Below are 21,777 nucleotides of genomic sequence, written 5' to 3'. Positions count from 1 at the left end.
AATACGTGGTAGGCAGCTCGGGAAGGCTGTACCTTCCTGGTACCTCACCCCAGAGTTTAGGATAAAAGGAGGCTGTGCCCTCCAAAACCCCGAGAGAGAAAACTCCACAGGCGTGTGCCTCACTGGACTCTCTCCCTTTATTCGAATAAAGTTGCAGGACTCCTCTGTCTCCTTGTACATAAACCTCTGGCGTTTGTGGATTTTCCTGCCAATGCCACTTTCCCTCCCTGGCATAAGAAAGAGATGAAAAAGCCATGCTGAACTCCACAGTTCCCTAAATGCATGGATTTGCATCTCTGCAAGTAAGTGGTAGTACAAACCTCCTGGGGACACCACCAGCTGCAACTGCTTACCACTGCAATGGGCAGTGAAAATTAAAATTATGCAGACTGTAGCACTGTCATGCTTTTAAAGGCTCTGCAGCAGATGCTGCTCAAGGGTGTTAACAGGGATCTTATGAAATCTCAGAATACTCTGAGTTAGAAGGGACCCAGAAGGATGATCAAAGTTTAACTCTTAGGTGAATGGCCCCTACTGGGATCAAACCACAGCCTCAACATTGTTAGCACCATGCTGTAACCAACTGAGTCAATCTCAGGGCCACCAAACAAGAGGGAATGCAGGAGAACACATCTATTTCAACAATTGTTTGTTTGGCCCATCCTTGCAGGCCCTCTCAGTGCTCTAGACTTTAACAACACTGCTCAATTCTTTGAACTCTGATACAACTGCAAGTATTTCACAGTATTACTATGTAAGGTGCCATCCCACAAGTCTCCAGTGTGAAATGGTGGGCACTGGAGGGGTGGAAGACTTACCTTCTTTGGCCTTTGCTGCTGTATCTCAGTTGCCATCCTATGTCAGAAGACCACAGGACTCCAGGGCAGAGACTCTGGGTGGCATTAAAGTCTGCTGGGATGTGAAACACAGCAAGTATTTGGGAGGTTTGGTTTTCAGGCTGAGGGTTTTTCCCCTCCTGAGAAGAGGAAATCATTCCTGCCTGGGGTAGAGCAATTTTCTCATCTAGGTCACTGCTGCTGTGCTGGCCCTGAGCAAACTGCCCCCACCTGCTGCCTCTGGGCTCACACAGCTCCTGTAGGAATGGCTCCTCACAGACCCCTCTGATTACTTCAGTTAAAATTCAGAGTCCCTTGAGCAGCTTAAATTGCAGGCCTTCACCAGTCAGGCTGTTTCTGTTGAAGAGGGATAGAAGAGTTTAGCAAGATGGTCTCAAGAGACCATATCTGCAGCCCAGCAGCCTCTTCTCGTGGCTCTTCTCTTTCTGTTGGAGAGGGATAGAAGAGCCCTTATTTGAACAGTTTAGCAAGATGGTCTCAAGAGACCATATCTGCAGCCCAGCAGCCTCTTCTCGTGGCTCTTCTAGCACAACTGGAGCTGCAAGGCAGCTGTCCTCAGCTCCACACCTTGCCATTTGCAAATCATCTAAAAGATATCATCACTCTTCTTGTGGAGATCTCCCAGCAAGGGCAGTGCAGGGAAGGAGAGCCTTTCCTGCAAAGTTAGCTGCTTGTATGCAGCCACGTGTGGCTTAAATACTGCAACAGCTCTGGAGGTTCTCTCCCAGTCTTCTGGGCTACACCATGGAGAGCAGTGATATCCAACAAAGGGACAGTGATAAACCACTGAGACCATAAATTCTTCAGATTGTGTAATTGGATCTGGGAAAATATGTCTGCCTGCAATGTATCTTTAAACATCATTATGGAGGAGTGTCAACAATTCAGGGTTATTTTAAATATTAAGGTTAGAATTCACCCTATCTGTACACTAACAGTAGCACAAACACTTTCAAGGTCAGGCTTAAGACTACTTAAGGTGCAGACACTCAGAGTACTCACATTAGTACATTAGTACTCACAGTACTTAAGTACTAATTAAGTACTCCCTATTTGTAAAGCACTCTGAACAGACATCATGTTGTAAGTACCAAGTGTTATTTGTCTGAAATAGCCGGGTTTGGCTCGCTAGTTCCAGGGGTTTGCAAGAGGAAAGGAAGGAAGGACAGCTGCTTTACAGTGCACTTGCAGCCCATCCCGAGCTCTGCCTTCCTGCTGCAGACCAGCCCAGAGGAAGGAGAGGAAACAGCAGCATCAGGGATGACTGATGACAGGGGAAAGCATTTACTGTCCTCGGTAAGAGGATCAAGTGCCAATAATCTGACTCCAGAGGATATGAAGATAGATTTACTCCTCCCCTCTCCCACAGGGACTTCTCATGGTGGCTCGAGGCCCCTCTTTGGCTGTGCTGTGATGACAGGGCACAGCTGAGGCCCCATTAACATCATTCCTGCTTTTGAAACATTGGTACCAGCAAGTACCACTGACCAGAGACAGATGAGCAGCTCTGAAAGGGGTCAGGCTCCTGAGCCTCTGTGCGAGTCTGCATCCATCTCACAAATGCAGTGAAGGTCTGTGGGACTGAAGGATGGGAAGTAAAATATTCCACACAGGAACAACACGTATGTGTGGTAGGCATAAAGGCACAGAACCCAGACTTCATTAAGGTAGTTTTTATATTTTGAAAAGCAATATTAAAAAACACTGGAAAATGCGAGATAAACATAACAGTTGCTTCTACAAGTTTTAACCTTGTATTGCTTGGCCATTTTGACATATAAATTATTGCTTACTAGCGCTCATAAATACACGACACAATAATATGTACAGAGGCAAACAAGCATGAAATATGCAAAGGAAAACACTGGCAACATTGATTCTGGTAAATCAGATTATTTCATACATACCAGGTCTCATGATGGTGGATAACTACTAGCTGTAGTCCCTGAGAAGTTAGGTAAATACCTTGATTTGGGGGTTTCTATTTTATTACTTTTAATGCAAGCTGACACCGTTATGGCACTCAAGAGGGAACAGGCAGGTGTTCTTACCTCAGCTCGTTGACTTCATCCCAGTGTTTAACAGTGTATAGAATGACCACAGATAGGCTATGCAAATAAATATAACTCTGCTAAAATGTTCAGTATTTACATCTTTCTTTGTGACTTTACAGCAGCGCAGGTCTTATTTCTGATAACACCCTTTCTTTTGCCACTGTTATGCAAATGAAATTTATTGCTATTCAAGATGTTGGAATCAAAAAGCTGTGTTAGAGAAACATCTAAATTTGTTGCCACAAAGTTCCATATCAAAGAGGTACAAAGTGACACAGCTCTTTCCTTTGTTCTAATTACTCCTCTTAGGTACTTAAAAAAAAATATGCAGAGTATTTAACCCCAGATGTGATTGTGATAAATGGAATTTACAAGATTTATAGATTTTATACCATAACCTAATTGCACTATTGAAGGATGTAAATAATCACACAATATCACCAGTGCTGGACCCTGGGAGAGGCTGCATAGTATTTGCCCTTCCCTAATACAGGGTTTACTTCTAGTTCTCCTCCTAACTTCCACATCTTCAAACTGCTTGCCAGTCTGCAGCAAAGCTCTGCAATACTTTACCAGTGGAATGAAGACACAGAAGGGCCTTTTTCTAATCAGACATATTAGCTACAGGTTTGGGCTATTTATTTTTCCTTTATAGTAACAGTTCTAAGGCCTAATTCTCAACACTTAATTGATGTAGCCATGTTGGATCCTCACACCTGAAACTTAAATCCAAGTTATACAGGCCACTACAAAAACTAGTTTGCAAAGCTGTGACAAGTTGTCTAATTAGTCACAGCAGAGATAACAAGGTTAATGCTGGCTGTGTGCCTTCAGACTGATTTTATGCCAGCTGCCAGAGGCAGACAGCACCTGATCTAGTGTGAAATTACAGAGGTGCAGAAAGTCAATGCCTCAGCTGGCTCAAAGCCTATTGGTATGAGTTAACCCATCCCTTTACTTCATTGTGAGTTGGCAGAGTGAGGAGTGTTCCAGGTAGGTGTATCAAACTTTCAAATCAAACACTTGGCACAGAGTCATCTTTCTTCTTTTTCTTTTTTTTTGTTTCCTTCTTTCATTTTCTTGTCTTTTATTCTTCTCCAACACAGCAGCTGCTTCATCCACAGTAGCTACCAAAACTATCACAGAGCCAAATGCAGTGAACTGAGAAACAGCCCCACCTTCTCTCTCACCCTGAATACCTCTGAATGCTCCCTCTCTCACAGATTTCCAGAACAACTTTGTGGACTAGAGTGTTACACCACACAAGCTGAAGCATGCAGGCTGGTCTACATACAGGTTCCTAAAAATAATGCCACAGTAAAAAAAAAATTCACAAGAGGGAGCTCAAAACCTAGGAAAGCATCCAGGTAATGCAGCTATGTTGGGAATTCTAAGTGCTGTAGCCCTAGGAAGAACTGCAGAAACACAAGCAGCAAATTGTATCTGGTTTTTGTTCTTACATTGCAAAAAGGAGCCCACCACAGCTAGTATCTTAATTTGAACAGTTTTGGTCTGTTTGCACAAAAAAGTTATTTACAATATGTGCAGTCACATCTACAGAAGAACATAGGAAATTTTTACTCCATGGCCAGCAAGAGTTTTTTTTTTTTTCTTTTTACTGGGTAAAAAGAAATTTTTTTTTCTTAAAAAAAATCATATAATATTTGATAATAACAAAGTACAAGCAAATACATTTCTGAAACATCTGTTTCCTTTACAATAGATCTATACAATATTTCACAGATGGGAAAACTGAATGCATCGTACAGATTCCCCCACAGACTACTTGTTAAAGCTGCTTTTTTTTTTTTAAAAATCCCTTTAAACCAGAGATAACACAATTATGAAGAGCATGCTACTTCAGTATTCCCACATTTTAGTCAAGGAGCATTTTCTGGGAAGTCTTCCTCATGTGGAAAACATACAACAAGATGGGCAAGCAAGGCAATGTATCCTCCCTGCTCTGTAAAGAGATGTCACCGTGAGTCAGTGCACAAACACATGCCAAGGAGCACCCTCTGCACATTGCCTGTGGCATTCACTAGATCATCTCAGGGCAACTTCTTAGCACTGGCAACCAGGTGATGGTGGTGCTTGGGATGTGGGTCAGCTGTAGACATTACTTTAGAAGTGCTGCCTCAGCACAGGCCCAGACTCAGTACTTTTAACTACATGAGAATTGTCATGGGGAAGGCTGTGAAAGGGGCAAAAGCAGTAAAGGGACCCTGATGCTGGGAGCCTGGTGTGTATGCAGGTAATTACACCGGTACCCTGTAAGGGGCACCTTTCTGCTCTTTAAAAACTAGAAGCATGTGCAAATTAGGTGAAGTTTTACTTCCTGAAATGGTATTTCCAGTGGGGGGAATTAGAAATGTAGATGCATCTAGCCATTTGCCTCTGAATAGATACCGAAGAGGCTGTAATCCAAGCAGAAAACAAAGTTCCTGCTATAATAATTTATAACACATTAACTGTGGGAGCCAGTGCTAAATCTTAGATAACTGAAAAGGAAGAAAATAACATGTTTTCAGTACACAAACAATTGTGTCCATAAATTGCAGCAGAAGTGGATTGGCTCTTACAGTGTGTTTTATAAAGCATATTCTTAAAGGAGCCATAACAGAGTGAACTGTTTACTGCTGACCTCCACATCACAACACACTCTTGAGTTTCATCTGGTTGCACTGCCTTGTTATATTCCTGTTCTAGGTTGCTCACACATCTCAAATGCTATGCTCCAGTGGACTCATGGGAGCTGCACAGATTGCACATCATTTTTGGCAACAATACTTTGGCAGCCTTGAATTAGTGAGGTACATACTGTGGTGAACTGGGAATGAACCCCCTTGCGGCATGTTGCTTGCTGAAATGTTTTGCTGCTGTGACATGATGATCCCTCTCTTAGTAATACTGGCAGAATCTGCATTGAAAGCTACACTGGACCAAACAATATTTTCACAGAAACCAAGCTCCTGAGCTCAAAGGACACTGCTCTGCTGCCTCAGGTCCCAGGGAGCAGCGGGAATGGCACCAAGCTTGCCCTGCAATTCTGCGAGCAGCTCCTCTGCTGGCTCTTGCCTGATTTTCCTGCGCATGTTGTGTGAGCTACTGATAAAACTCAGTAAACCCTTCTCATACAGGGAAGCAACATGCTTGGCATAAACATTCACTTAATTCAAAGTGCTGCAGTTACAAGGTTACATGAAGCTGTGGACGCTCACGCTCGCGGCTCTATCCTGTGGGAGAGCTCAAACAGAGCTTGCTGGTTGTCGATGACATGCAGGTGGTGGATGTATGGCTTCAGCTCGTGATGCTCTTTCGAAGGAACTTCATTGCCTGCAAGACAGGAGAAAGGGGATGGATCAGAAAGCTGTGCCTTGCCTGCTGCTTCTCTGTGCTCTGTCACGAAGTCACTGCTGTGCCACCTGCCAGGTGCTAGACAGCCACAGAAAAGACAGCCTGTAACCCAAAGTAACTTCTTGCTGCTTAAGTGCAATGAATGAGGTAACAGTTAGATAGGAACAGGGGAGAAGAAAAAAAAATTAGGCAGTTCTGGGCAGCCAGCATGCATAAAGGAGGGGGACATGAGGACGGCAAGAAGCTGACTCTTCCCAAGAGGAAGATTTAGTTCTGCTGGCAGTACAGGCAGTCCATCCCCTGTAAGAGTGGTTCAAGGTTTCCTTTGTGCTGCTCTGGCAGCACAATGGGACCTTGAACAGGGGTGGGCAACCCAGCCTGCAACTTTTAAAAAAATTTAACACAGTCCACAAGACAGCAGGCCCTGGATGATTTTCTTCAGAGTCAGTGAAAGGTGACAGTGCAGCAGATGGATACGAAAGCTCTTCAAAGCTGCTCTGACAGGCCCCTGTGTTTTGATCTGTTAGGCTTTTGATTTCCGATCTAGTAACAGAGACAAAAGTCATGCTGTCGTTTCATGGGAGTTTATGCAGCAAGAGGAATTAGCTGTGTAACAGGCAACCTGAAGGGTGGCCTGAATAGCAGTTGTTCTCTGTTACAAGCTTTATGCTCAAAATGGGCTTGTGGGAACTCCCTGCCTGTGAAACCATCCAGCATGGCTGGTACTAGCAGACAGAAAAAAGAAAGCCAAGCCCAAGATCCACCAAGACAGGCAGAGAAAGCAACATTGCTGACTTCTGGCAGACATGCAAAGTCAGAAAGCTCCATTCATGTCCATGTCCTCAATATTACCATAAACTGAAAAAAAAAAAAAAATAAATCCCTTCAAAATTCCCTGAACCAATCAGCTTAACTCATACACTTCTTCCCTCTCCCTTGTTTCATTATCATCCTTTTCTCCACACTCTCCAGCTGTATGAGCAAGTTTCCAGGAATCACCCATCCCACTTGTTTCTGAAGACATCTCTGTGATGCTGTAACGGGATGTGAACGCAGCCAGTTCTGTGTGGCTGCTAACGGGGCTCCTGGGCAGCTGTTCTAAAGAGCTCCTGCACAGCAGCCATCTAACTTGAGCAGTGTTGGAGAGAACGGGATAATGGGATAAATTTGTGTCAGCATACAGAGATGACCTTTCTGTTCTGAGGGAACAGGATCCCAGCAGCTGTGCTGAACATAGTGAAAAACATTTGTATTTCTCATTAACACCTCAAATAACAAAAGCTTGAATTATGTTGTTTTCTCAGGCTGTTCTTCCTCACTTTGGAAATGCTATTATTTGTTTTCAGGGTTTAGGATATAAATGTTATTTCCTTTAAACAGGCATTTCAGTTTTACTTGGAACCTAACCAGTTTCTAATCCAGAAACACTTTGGCCTGCAAGTTTAATATACATGATACAGCTCATAAACAATAATAATATTCCTTGCTTAGTTTTGTTTGAATTTCTTCCTATAGTGAGAAGCCTGCTGCTCTTAGGCCAATCTGGGAATTGATTCAGTAGAAAGATTCACATTCCTGAGAGCAAAATAAGCCCACTAGAAAAGGAAACTGTCCATAAAGTCTCAATAAATATTCAGTGAATTTATTTCATGCCTAAACGAATTTTAGGGAAAAAAAAGTGCCTACAGGGATGTCTGTATAAGCTGCTTTTTAAATGCCAGCTTCACAATAAATCAAGCCTGTGCTAAAATAAAATAACAATTGCCTACTTCAAACTACCAGATTATATGATAAATCTCAGGTATTAACCTTGGATTTATGCTGCAAGACTTACAAAATCACTTGGAAAAATAAAAAAGACAAAAACGAGATGAAAGATGTGCAGGGAAAAGTGCAAAAAACCCCCACATCACTGAAAGGAAACAATGTTACTTTTCATAATGCCAAATAGGAGACAATTTACAAAGGCATGGTTTGGATTAATCAATATTTCCTTTTGTATGTGAATTAAAAGAAGGCATATCTTGCTCCTTCCCTCCTGCTTCATCTCTTACATACATTTACATACATTTTTTAATATATATATATAATATATATATTTAGAAAAATTATTCAAGAACTATAATACTGAGCAGCCTTTGTTTAAAGGTAATACTTTATATACATGTGGTAATTCTATAGAGCAAATGTTTAACAAAACTCTTAAAAGTACCTATTATTCTCCAAGGTACCTGTATTTATAATAAAAATTATGATTATTATTCTTTTTGTTGGAGTCAATGCTGACAGCTGCTGAAAAGTCAGTGGAAAAAAGTTATTATTCAACTCTATTTCCCCCAAGGCTGCAGCACAGTTCTGAACTTCTCTTTGAAAAAGAGGTTTTAGTGGCCTCAATAAACTACATGTTTAGTGGGTTTGGCTTAAAAACTAACTGCTTCCTAGAGTAATTCTTCTGTCCCCTTCCTGCATTTAACATTTCTGCAGAGAATAAGAACACTGAGAAGGAGAAAAGCAAGGTTTCTCCTCTGTAAGCAGCAGAACAAAGACAGCTGAAGTTTTCTGGCATGGTCCCTTAGGGTTGGATTCTCTAGTGGCTAATAAGGTGGAAACAACAACAACAACAACCAATTTTTTAAAAAGCAAACAAAAAAGTCCTCTGTGCAGCTGAGGCACTCAATCCTTGCCTCCAGCATAGATTCTCCAGTGTCTAAAGCAGGCACAGCCATATTTGCAGTTTCCCCTAGAAGAGGAAACAACCCCCTCATTTCTTCCTACTCGACCACTTTCACAAAACCCACAGGATCCTCATACCTTCAAGATTTCTACAGTTTTGTGAAATACCCTTAAGAACCTCAGGCAAGCAAACAATTGCTCTTGGGGAAGAGCTGCGTGAAAAGCTGTGGGGATGAGTACCATCCTTTAGCTGCTGGAAGCCAAGGCAGCTGTGAATTCCTTACCAAAACACCCAGAGTGGCAGGAGACTGAGCTAACTCCTTGATAGCTGGGAAAGGCAGAAACAGCAGCATGCACCAGAGGCCTCCATTACTGAGTGCAGCTGGCACAGATCTTACACAGAGTTTTGAAGAGATGGCAATTTTTGCAGGAAAGTAATTTACTAAAATTTGGTAGCTGTTGCAAGAACTATTTTGTAAACTAAAGCAAAAACCGTTTTTTGCTCTGTTGTTCTTCCAAAAATGATGCTTTCTCATGCCCATTGGTTAAATAGGTTTTGATCAATTCTGTAGTAAAACTGAGCAGCTGGAAAGAAAATGGGGGGGCGGGGGGGACCAAATCTAAAACTCAACAAACCCTCAAGGATGTACAAAGGCAAATTAAGTAGGAAATTTTGTCGACTCACCAAATTGGTTATTTCTGCAATGTCTCAATGACCGAACAGTGTCTGCAATCATGTGCTGCAAAAATAAAGTAATAAACATCAGTGCAAAGACCTGGGACAGATTCTGTCATTACAAAAGCCTGAAAAATCTCCTTGTCCTACACTGAACAGCAAAAAGCAGCTATGGTAAAGTAGAAAGTGAAGACAGTGGGAGAATCTTTGCTCTTTATCTTAATGATACCATTTGATGAAACAGGCGTAGTCAGGATGTCTTATTGATATCACACAGATTAAATGAGAACAACTCCCTGGGAACCCATGGAAAGTGGCAATGAAAAGTAACCAAACAATTACTCATTTTTCTTCCAGCAACTTTTATTAATCTGAAAACCTACAGAAAGGAAGGCCTGTGGACTGGTTGAGTGCTTTGGGGTTCAGCCCCAGCTTTAGTACATTATCAAAGGTACTCTGTAGTCTGTAGCCTCTCCTTCTGTCTTCGCTTGGTATAATTGCACTCTAAGCATCTTTGTGGCTCAGACTGCACCCCTCAGTGTACACTTGTGTGATGCCCACCACACTCAGGCACCACTATCAGCCAGGCAGTTCTCTGCAGCCTAACCAGCACCAAAAAAAAAAAAAACCAAAAAAAAAAAAAAAACAACAAAAAAACCCAAATGCTGCAGAGCAAGCCTCCTGACATCTCCACACATAGGTACCAAGTAAAACTGTCCTGTAGGTATGCTATGCTATTTTAACAAAAGCTGGTGCTTACAGAGATATTAAATGTTCACTTACATTAAGCGGAGGAAACAAAAGGTTTAAATTTGGTTTCTCATTCAGACTCAGGTCATCAATTTATACAAAAATTTTGATTATTCACTACAAATCAGTAGAGAGAGATTATTTTCACTAGATACTACCCATAAAGTTCTTAAGCCATTACTTTTAAAAAATTTTACTGTTCCTGAGGCAATTTCTTACCAAATCTAGTAAGTAACAGAAGCAAATTGCAGTTAGCAGGAATGATCTGAAAGCTCATGCAAGCAGCTGATCTCATTTTACATCTCCCTCAAAAATTATTAGAGGTGGAAAGGATTAACTGTCTTGAGCAGAGTATGTTTAAGACCAGAATAATGCAGAAGACCTCATCTCTCAACATCCTGGGAGTGACTTACAAGGCCCCTCCACAGAAAAGCTTATCACGAGAGCACATTTAATGGAAACTTCATATTTCTTTCATCAGTAAATCAAAATAATTTTTCATGTTACCTGCTGTGCTTCATTTGCCATGAAATTACACAATCCCTTGTGCTGATGTCCTTGCACTGATTATAATGAAGTTCTAATGAGATGATCTAGATTTCACGATCAATAATGTGAGTACTGGCAGTACGAAAACTTCCACCAGTGCTGTTACTGTGATGTTTCCCAGCCAACACTCTCTGCATTTGGATTTTAGAAGTCAGAGAAACCCACACAACACACATACTGTAACCCTTTGCTGTCTCTCCTTTGTAGTCAGTCACAGTGAGGGTTCATCCCAAGACTGGTTTCTGTAGGTGATGGTCTGGTAAGGGAAGAATTTCTTTGGCAACATTTAAAGCAGAATTGCAAATCCTCTGGTTTTAGTATCCTAATTACAAATTGCTCTCTAGTTTCAATTCTCTGGGATCCAAAAGCAATGCAGAAAGATACATCAGCCAATGTATCTGCAAAGAAAATGCTATCTTCTGGCTGCTTAAACAGGTGCTTGTATAATTGTTATTGTGACAAGTAACACACATTTCTTGTGGCTTTTCAGCCTACCAGCTACCCAAGATTATTAGCACTCCTTTCACTGAAGACAGCGGAGCCTCAGGCTTGGGGTTGCACAGAAGTTTGGGGGTGTGGGTTAAGAACACATAGCTGCATGTACACAGTCCTTACAGCTGAAGGCTCCAGGTAAGCAGGTGTTATTGAAAATGGTAATGGCCATTGACCTGTAATAGAGTTTGCTGGAGTGTGGCTAAGACATGTCATTGCTAAGACATAGCTGAAGGCTGGAGAGAAAAACCTGAAGAAGCCACATTTTAGTGAAACAGCCAAGAAAATACCACTGAAATTCCTTGAGATGTGACCCTGTAAGGCTATATTTTCATTTGTTCCTTCAGATTTAGTTGAAGAAGTAGGTATGATACTAAACATTGATCTAACACTACAATAGACTAGATTTTACTCAAAATGCAGTTAATACATCACTGCAACCCCTTCACCTTTGCCAAAGCTAGGTAACTTTCCTGAGACAAAAGATCACTTATTTTTCTTCTCTTTGCAAATTTCCTTCTTTATATTTTGAATTAACTTTGTATCCACTGCTACAATTTCATGTCAAATCAAATCCAGTCATGGTAGGATTGCTGAGTTCTAAGAATATAAAAGAAGCAGGGATTGTAGGGAGAAAGATCTTTAATAAAAGAAACTAATACAGTTGGAAAAAATAATGGTTCAGACTGACAAGTCCTCCTTCAGGTGAGATGTTTAATGCGGAAATGAAATATTTCAAAATAGTGATCCAAACGGAGACACAAGAAACCGTCTTTGCTTTGAAATTCATAAGTGGAAATTCTAGTCATTTATGACAGTGAGTAAGTTCCTTCCCCAAAGCAGTAATCTGCTATGGTAGAATAATTCTTTTCTTCTTTTTCTGCAACAGCAAATTTGCAGGTGAGGTTCAGTGGCTTGATCCAAATCGAGCAGGAGTCAATGTCAATCCTAATTTTCCTCAGCTAAGGCCAGAAAGTGCTCAGCACTTCAGTGCTCAGTACAGAACACCAAGGAGGACATTGTTCTCCAGGACAAAGCCCTTACAATTAGAAAAGAAACATGGACTGATGAATACGTGATCATGTGTAATCTTGTAAGTTCATGGCCATTGACTAAATCCAACTGAGCCAGGGTAATACCAGTGTGCAGCCCGAGTTTCCACTACACTGATATTTAAATCTCTCCTAAGCCCCCACTTCCTAAGCTTGCACTATTGCCTGCATTCATATGCACAGGGCTGCATGAGACAGCATGTTTCTGAGAGCGTGATCTGAATGATAATTTGGAGGAAGTGTCAATCAGAACAACTCTCACCCACAACCATCACCTCAGCCTCTCCCCCCTTGCCATTTAAAATGCCCCTTATCCATTTGAATGGAAAAGGTGAGATCCTGGCTCACTGAAGTCAATTAGCAAAGCTCCCACTGCCTCTGGAGGCACAATGGAGACAGAAAGGAGAGGAATTCTTACCCAGGAAGCCCAGCACACATTAAACATATACACGATTACACAACAAACAAACAAACAAATGAACACAGCCTGCTAAGACTGGAAAAGAATTAGATCCTACATATTCACTAAATAAATATATGGACCAGTGGAGGGATTTTAATAACAATTATGGTGCATCAAGGGCTAGTTTAATTTACATGTTAATTGGATGTACTTCCAAGAGGCAATGAAGAAGAACATGCTAATGAATTTTATGAAAACACCTAAAGGTCAAACAGTTAATGGACTTGGAACAAGAAAACCTTTCATTAAATGCAAATCAGTATTCTTGTAAACTCTGCAACAAGAAAAGGTACAGAAATCAAATAGAAAACACGAAAAAAAGGAGCTCAGGTTCAAAAGTCAGAGCCTACATCTGCTTGCAAGTTGAAAGACAATGTATATTATGATAGAATGTGAAAATAAGTTCAACATCTGGTTCATGAATAATTCCATGGTTGTGTGTTCATTCCCAAACAAGTGTAAACACATGGAGAAAATAGTTGGGACAATTCACCAACCACAGCCATCTGGAATAACAGTCCCATGACACACCTGGACAATTGCAAAGAACATTTTGGCTTCTTGGTCAAATACTATAGGCCAAAAAAAAAAAAATCCAAGCTTCTCTACTCCACCACTGTTCAAATATATAGACTTTGGCTTTTAGTGCCATAGAATCACAGAATAAGCCAAGTTGGAAGGAATCCACAAGGATCATCGAGTTCAGTTCCTGGCCTGCACAGCACCATCCCCATGAATCACACCATGTGCCTGAGAGCACTGTCCAAACTGTTCTTGAACTCTGTCAGATTTCTGCTGTGACCACTTCCCTGGGGAGCTGTTCCAGTGCCCAACCACCCTCTGGGTCAAGAACCTTTCACTGATATCCAGCCTAAACTTCCCTGACACAACTTCAGGCCATTCCCCCAAGTTCTGTCACCACAGAGTAGAGATCAGTGCCTGCCCCTCCTCTTCCCCTCACCAGGAAGTTCTAGACTGCAATGAGCTCTTCTCTAGGTTGAAAAGACTGAGCGATCTCATGAAAATGTTATCAAAGAAAACTCCCAAAACAGAACAAAACCAACCAACCAAAAAGCAACAACAAAAACCAAACAAACCACCAAAACCCAACACAAGTTTGGCAACTCAAACCTCTCTCAGTAATACCATGCCAGAGTAGATGCCATATGATGCCTAGAGTGAATGTGGCCAGAAATACATCATCAAGTGCCCTTATGCATAAAATCTACAACAGTAATATTTACAGTCAGTTTAATTTGTATTTCAGGCATTATTTTCTTCCTCATTTAACATAGATCAAAGGGTTTCTCTGTCATTTAAGATCTCTAAAATTACAATACCACTTGCAGGTGATAAACTAGAGGAATCTTTCCTTAAGTGATAAACTAATGAAACCTGAGGGAAAAAACAAAAAAGGAAACATAATTCAGAGAAAGCTGAAGCAGGAGAACTTAACTCATATGAGGCAGCCCTCGAGGTGGTGCAAAGGAATTGATCTCACAGAGTACAAGTGAAGACTGGAATGTGTAGCAGTGATGATGGCCATTATTGGCTCAGCCATTTTACACAGAAGTAGAGGAGGAAGGAACGAAAAGGAAAGGAGCAGAGGAAAAGGGCAGAGGAAAGAGACTTGGCTGTTTCATCCTGCTTGCTCCTTTCTATCCCTGTTTATTTCCTCCTGGTTCAGCCAGAAGAAAACCTTACAGTCTTACAAGATAAGGAAAGAAAAGGGAAGAAGAGAACATGAATGTTTTGAAAAACAGGAAGGATAAAATTAGCTTACCAGCTTTTCAAAATTAACAAGGTTATCCAGAAACGTTTTATTTCCTTCATGGATGAATGTTACATCTGGAAAAAAAAACACCAAAAAACCAATTACTATTCACAACCTCTTTAAAAAAGGAAAGTATCCCATTAAGGATTGACACAATATCTTGTAACAGTGAAACAAAAGCCTGGCCTAATGATGACATGCAGAGATTATTAGATAACAACAGTATTTACACATTGTTAAGAAGAGTATTTTTAAGTGGGGGCAAGGATTTTTTATTAAACTTGATCTGTGCAATTTTGGGATGCATAATATACAGAAGATGGCTGGGAGCAGGGGAGGGCATCCAGAGGGATGGCCCTGCATGGCATGCCTGCTCCCCACACCCTGCAGCACCAATCCAGACCTTCTGCCCGTGGCTGTGCCCAGGCTGGGACAGGTCTGTCCCTGAGCCCAGAGCTGGCTCTGACACCCTTCATCTCCCTCTGTAGGACCAATGACTGTGAATCCTCCCCAAAGACAAGGGCTACAGCAGTGGACAGCCAGAGAGGTTAAACACAAGACACCAAAGTCTTGAAATAAACATTATGTCTAGGGAAAAACACTTTTATGTAGTGTTGTTGGAGGGAATTTGCAAAGGCAACAAAAAGGTCAGAGGAAAAGGAAAAGGTGTATATTTGGCTCCAGGAAGAGAACTGAACACAGTGTAATGAACTGGAGGGAGGGAATATCAGGCAAAAGAAATGTTGCCAAGTTAAGATACAATTAAAACAGTAGCTCAAGGCCATTTTCTCTGTTTTTCTAATGTGTATTAGGTCAGAAGTGAGACTTATCTTGGACATAAAGTACCAGAATATGAATAGATTCCCTGTGGGAGTGGAAGCTCTGACTTCAGTAGTGCAGCCTCCAGGTTACTGAAAGCACTGGCAGGAGCACCACAGCCCTGGCCCCATCAGCTCTCCTGCATGTGAGGGTACCCAGGAGATCCATGAGGAGAAAATGCTGAAGGAATGAGGTGGCACTCCAATACCATTACTCCTTAGCAGTCACAGCTGTGGATGCCACTGGGAGAACGGCACACAGCAAATGGGACAAGCGTCCCTCTCAGCAGTGTCAGCCTCCAGCCCAGCAGTAGAGCTGTGCCCCTCAGCATTTCTCCTGTCCTCACCCCTAGGACTCCTTCTGATACCCACATGGACCCCACGGTTTTGGGGGATTTCAGGAGTGGAAACGTGCAGAGAAGCTTTGTCACACACCCGCCCCCATCCACCTCTAGCTTCACCCTCCCTCAAAAGAGCCAACCTGATTTATTTCCTTGGGTTTCAAAGGCTCACTCTGTGCCTGAGAGGCATTTTGTAATTGCTTGGGATTGAAATGCTAAACGGCTTCAAATGCTGCTGGAAAGCCGGGGCTGGGACTCTCCTGGGGGGTGATGTCTCCATCACGCTGTGCCCCTAGGGTGGCTGGGCTGGGACAGACAGGGTGCCAGCCTGGACATGCAGAAAGCACAGCACATGCTGCCAAAAGCTCCAGCACCTCTCCTACCCCTGGGCTGCATCCTATAGAGCAGAGGGAAAGGAGGGAACACAACCTCTGCACCTCCTCGCTGGGCTGCTTTGGGGCACCCAGGGAAAGGGACACAGAAAGGACACGAGCTCAGGACACAGGCAGTACTTCTGTCCATAGCAGTGCAGTTAAAACCTGTCCATCACCTCCAATGAAAAACCTATACTGGAAATAAATTTCCACACAGCTTTTTAAGTCATTGACAGTCAATGAAAAACCTATACTGGAAGCAGAAATTTCCACACAGCTTTTTAAGTCATTGACAGCAATGTGTATATCTCTGAGGGCAGAAGGAACAGAAATTTGCTTTGCAGCCAACAACTAAGAGTGTAGATAAATTCAGTGGAGCAGAAAATTGCATCTGAACTAGGTTATAAGGGTATATCACAGTATTTTATTACACATTTGAAAAATCTGCCTGATTTTCAAAAGCTATGTCTGTGTGCTGTGAGAGCTCTGCATTTAAATTTAATTAACTTTTTAAAGGACACTCTGAAGTTATTTTTCATAATTTAAGATTTTTCTTCCTTTTTTAATTGAAACTACTTTTGTTCCTATTGTGATGAAATACAGCAATTTGCTGAGTTATTAATGATTTCTGTGTTACCCATTCTTATTTTACTGGTCTTGGAAATGACCTTAATACAAATATGCTTGATATGGAATAAATTCCACTGTACTGTGCAATACTTTGGGAATTACCAACCTTGGCAACATCTCCTCATGGACCACTGTATTGAATGACATTACTGCATTAATTTCAAAGTCCTCTTGCTATCTCCAGTTCAAGTTAAATATACAAATGCTGTCTAGGTTCTTATACACCATATTGTAATGCTGTGCAAACATCATTGCTACAAGTGACTTATTTCTGCTGCTTTTGTTTGCAGGAAGACATACTCCAGAACACTGTAAAAATATTGATTTTGAAGCCTTGATAATTGTATCCATCTGAATTAATGTAAACTCCTCTGATGTGTGCAAGGAGGGGAAGTGTCTGGTGGCTCCCAAACTGTCACCAACTGATCTGGAGAACTGCCTTCAAACGTTTCACAGCAGCAGGTTGGAATAAACAGCCTAAAGAGAACACTTTCAGAATACAGGAATAAACAAATGAATTTGCATGTTCAAAGACCAGGCAATTAATAATTAATGACTCCAAGACAATGGAATATTTGAAATACTTGCCACTTAATTAGCTGCCCAGCTCACTGCATAAGTATGTAGTTGTACTTTATTATAAACCCCTTTTTTTTAAATGATTTTAAATAGTAAGATTTTATTTATCTCTTTCAGACCTATAAGAGACTTGGAAATCCCCTCCTCTAAGGACAGACAGACAGGGCAGGTTCTGCTTTCAGGGTGGCACCAGGGCAGGCTCATCCCAGCAAAGCAGGGAGGCATCTCCCAACAGGCATCTCGGAGCAGCAGCATGACCATGGCACTGGCTCAGGGGTCTGCAGGGGCACACTTCCCGCTGAAGGGGATGGGGCCAGAGTAAAAGCACACAGCTCTATCCACACTTGACAGGATTCTATGAAGGTTTAAGACCTGTGTGAAAATTGGGATCTCCCCCCTGTCTTAAAAGGAAGTTGTTTATTATCCAGACCAAGTGCTACCTTGTCAATACCACTGCTTCTGTCACGTACTCATCTTAATAGCATCCAAAGGAAAAATCTCCTTACACTTATTTTAATTAGCAACGTGAAGAGCAGCCAAGCTTTAACATTACCTTTCAGAAGTAAGGGCATGAAGGGGATTTTCGGAGATTTCATTTTCTTGAATGCATCTCTGTAAGCTTTGTGATTCAGAGAAGGATCCTACAAAACCATTTGAGTAATAGACAGAAAAATCAATAGGCTATAAAAAGAGCAATTCTAAATCCATTACAGGCTTATGATCTGAACATGATTTAGATATAAAAGGTTTCTTTGGGATGCAAGGTAGCTAAAGGTTTTCTAAGCTAGCCGACATGCTAAACTGAACAGGAACGTAAACAGTGAAAGGAACAAAAGCAATTATGTTCCTCTAGATGAAGCAGTGCTAAATTGAGAGGAAACTGCAGAACAGATTCACTTGGACTGCTCTGTAATTTCCCCACAAATTTCTATTAGCAAAATCTCTTACTATATAGCACAAAAGGTATGCCCGAATGTATTGCTGATTAACTTCTTTAAAAAAACCCAAAACAAACATCACCAGACAGCACCAAAAAAATCCCAATAAAAACTGCTTTAAGATCCATGGAGCACATTGGAGACTTTCAAAGAAAACAAGGTAGTATGTTTCAGTGGCATTGTGTAGGCAATTCAAAAAGTCATCTCAATTTCCAATGTAAACACCAGCTCACACAGAATCTTTAAAACACATTCATTTATAATGAACTCCAAGTATAGAAGCATGACAGCTGGTAAAGGCTGGATCTGCTGTTCCCTGTGCCAGGCAGTGATCTTACCATGCACCCACTTCCGTGACAGCCAGAGGAAACATTTGTTTGTTCTGCTTTGATAATGCTGACAAACACCCCCAAGCCTCAGATTTTGACATTTATTTTTTAAAACTTGAACTGGTCTCTTTTTCTCCTGATCTGCAGCATATTGTTCCAGATAAAGGTTGATTAGCTACCAGAGAAAAAGAACAGTTCCCAAATTGATGCTGGTGATACTACTTTTTCCTCTCTCTGCCCTTCCTCCCTCTGTCAGGCACAGAGCCTCTTTCCTTTTCATGTTTGCAGACCACCTCGGAGCTCTGGAGAGCCACGTGGCCTTCAGCAAATCACAGATCTGACATGACAAGTCCAACTCCAGACAATAACAGGCAGACTCCAAATAAATTAGGAAGAAGGAAGGCAGGTGAAGCTAGCAATGCTCTTCTACTGTCAACACCAGACTTACCGTCAAACTTTCAAGTTCAGTGAAAAGTTTCTTGAACTTCCCAGGAATTTTCTGAAGTGTTGGAAAACAGAGAGGGAAAGGAAAAAAAGAAAAAAAAATATTTAGGCAGAAAAATGCTGAGGCATTTTTTTTCTATGAGACTGCTCTGGGTGAAGTGCCTGCTGAAAGCACCAACACATGCACTTAACCTCAGCTCCCAGGGTCCCAATCACAGACCATGTTCAGTGCAATGCCAGCAAAGAACTGGGTCCTGCAGCCTTGTCTTGGGGATGTGCATCCTTCTTTTATGGAAACTGCTCGTTAGAAGCTGGTTTTACTTTCTTCCCCAGCTTCCATGACTAAACATCCATATCAAGTTAGATCAGTAACACAGGCTGAGAATTCAGAAACTGATCACATCCATGTTAAATCATTTGTTGTAATCAAAATCATTTGTTGTAATCAATCTTGCCCCAGAACATGGGTTCTAGAAATTAACAGGTGTCACACCAGTACTGATCAGGGTAAACACTGGCAAATACTGGTGCTGAAGTGAGACATTTCCTTGATAAACTCTGTCTCTGGTATCTGCTCCTACGGGTTCTAGAAATTAACAGGTGTCACACTGAGTGCTGTTTTATACATCACACCAGTGCTGATCAGGGTTAACACTGGCAAATACTGATGCTGAAGTGAGACATTTCCTTGATAAACTCTGTCTCTGGTATCTGCTCCTAATCCCACAGAGAGGTGCCTATAACACTTTCTAAGGGAGCCCAGGCACAAACTACTGTCTTGCCCCTCACGCCAACACCTGCTCTACTCCACAAGCATTCATTTTCTTTGTCTCAAAGATGCTGTAATGGATTCACATCACTACACTCAAAGCAATTGTTTGTAATTTAAATTTTCATGCTGGTATTTCAGACTTGAAGAATGGTGTGTGGACCTTAAAGCCTGTCTATTTTTTCCAGCCACAGTAGTTAGTCTAATAAAAGATCCACTCTTAGTACAAATCCTGTCTCGTTTTTGTCCTTAGATCCTGACAGGTACAGTGACACTACCAAGAGAAAAGATATTTAGAACAATTAGACTAAGTGGATGTGTACGATTAAAATGCTAAAATGATTGAACATGGAACTGCATGTTTTTTTCTATCTTAAATCAGGGAAAGCAAGGCTCATTAAAACACTGGATACTGTAGGAAAAAAAAGGTGGAATATACTTGGGAGCATACTACTTGTTTAAAAAATCAAGTGCAGAGCCAATATGATTTAGTCTAAATGGCTGCTTAAATTTAGGTTGTTTCATTTACATGTGTAAGTAATTATAATTAATTTAAAAACATTGCTCTACTTTCTAGAAGTCACATTACTAATGCAAATAACCTTCTGCTTTTGAAACTTCCAGTGCAATGAAGTTTTACAAATAAAAAAAAAAAAAAGAAAGGGTGCTACTTGATAAATATTTTACACACAGAAACGTGACATATTTACAGCGGTACAAATGCAGATGCACTCTTTGTTCTGACAAGCAACATGTTCTGCTCTTCCTGAGAGAAGTCCACCGGCAGCACATGATCTCCAGAGGCCTCAGCACAGAGCAGAGCTCTGCGTGGCTCTGTGCAGGAGAGATCAGCATCATTGCCTTTGAGACCACTCTTGGTCTCTTCCACTCTCCTACCAGAGCCCAGAGAAATTCAATGAAGGCAATTAGGAGGAGGCCAGGGCAAATGTTCCTCAGAAAAGTGTTTTAGAGCTATCAGAGGCACGGGTTTCTGTATCATCGTCCTCAGGTATGTAGTTTCTCTAAAACTTTTACTTTATCTTTTAAGTCAGCTCTTCCTTGCCTATCTGACTCCCTGTAAACAGTCCTTGCTCCTCTGTGTGTCAAAGCCTCAGACATACAAGTGATGTTTCCATTTGTGTGGTTTCAGCTGAGGGGGCAGACTTTGCCCTGGACAGTGTCAGACAGGTTTGTAAATCTCTGATGGCCCTCTGGTCCCAGCTGCTGGTGCTCAGGCATATCTCCAAGGCAGGAGATCAGCTCTTCTCTGTCACTCTGTGTCACAGATTGATATTTTTGGGGTACTGCCCACCTGTGGTGTTAAGAGCATGAAGGAGGGATAAGGCTTCAACCCACCCTCAATTACCCCCTCCCCAGTATTTGGTTCATCAGCAGATACAGTAAACTTGCAGACACTGTAATTCAACATGGATGCTATTTGGATGGAAACAAAAAAATCACAACATAAATACAAATCCCGGTGGGACCCTCCTTTAAACTCATGCCCTGTGTAGCAACCAGTAGCTTTTAAAGCAAATAATCTCTGTTCTCCAGTATGCTCCTTATTCATGGTTCATCTTCCAACTTTGTTGTTTAAGACGAGCAGCTGCAAAAAAAAGCTGATGAAAGACAACTAAAGAAGGTTTATTTCTACTTTGTTGTTTTGGCTTTTTAATTAAATTATTCCATAATAAGGTATTGCTTGTTTGGAGCCACCTTTGTAAGACTTTCTGTTTTGACATCTACTTAAAATGCTAGAATAATTGATTTTGTTTTAAGGGGATAAGATCTCCATGCTTTGTTCTTATTTAAAACTCTGGAAGGACACATTTACGTGAGTTTTTTTAATATCTGTGTA

The 21,777-nt window shown here is 41.5% G+C and overlaps 1 protein-coding gene across 2 annotated transcripts in view; it reads right to left on the bottom strand.

Annotated features, from left to right (window-relative positions):
- Positions 1-2,515: 2,515 nt before the first annotated feature.
- The window catches only part of RAPGEF5 (Rap guanine nucleotide exchange factor 5), a 91,546-nt gene continuing 72,284 nt past the window's right edge, over positions 2,516-21,777 (bottom strand). For both annotated transcript variants that reach the window (XM_039703721.1, XM_039703729.1), the window contains 5 exons: positions 19,155-19,205; positions 17,993-18,080; positions 14,707-14,771; positions 9,627-9,681; positions 2,516-6,247 (listed from right to left, as the gene is read on the bottom strand). In XM_039703721.1, coding sequence (XP_039559655.1) covers positions 6,129-6,247; positions 9,627-9,681; positions 14,707-14,771; positions 17,993-18,080; positions 19,155-19,205 — 378 coding nt within the window. In that variant the 3' untranslated portion in view covers positions 2,516-6,128. The remainder of the gene's footprint in view (positions 6,248-9,626; positions 9,682-14,706; positions 14,772-17,992; positions 18,081-19,154; positions 19,206-21,777) is intronic.

This window comes from Passer montanus, unplaced genomic scaffold (genome assembly GCF_014805655.1).
Source record: "Passer montanus isolate IOZ18808 unplaced genomic scaffold, ASM1480565v1 scaffold10, whole genome shotgun sequence".
Taxonomy (NCBI): domain Eukaryota; kingdom Metazoa; phylum Chordata; class Aves; order Passeriformes; family Passeridae; genus Passer; species Passer montanus.
This window is presented reverse-complemented; position numbering and strand designations above follow the sequence as displayed.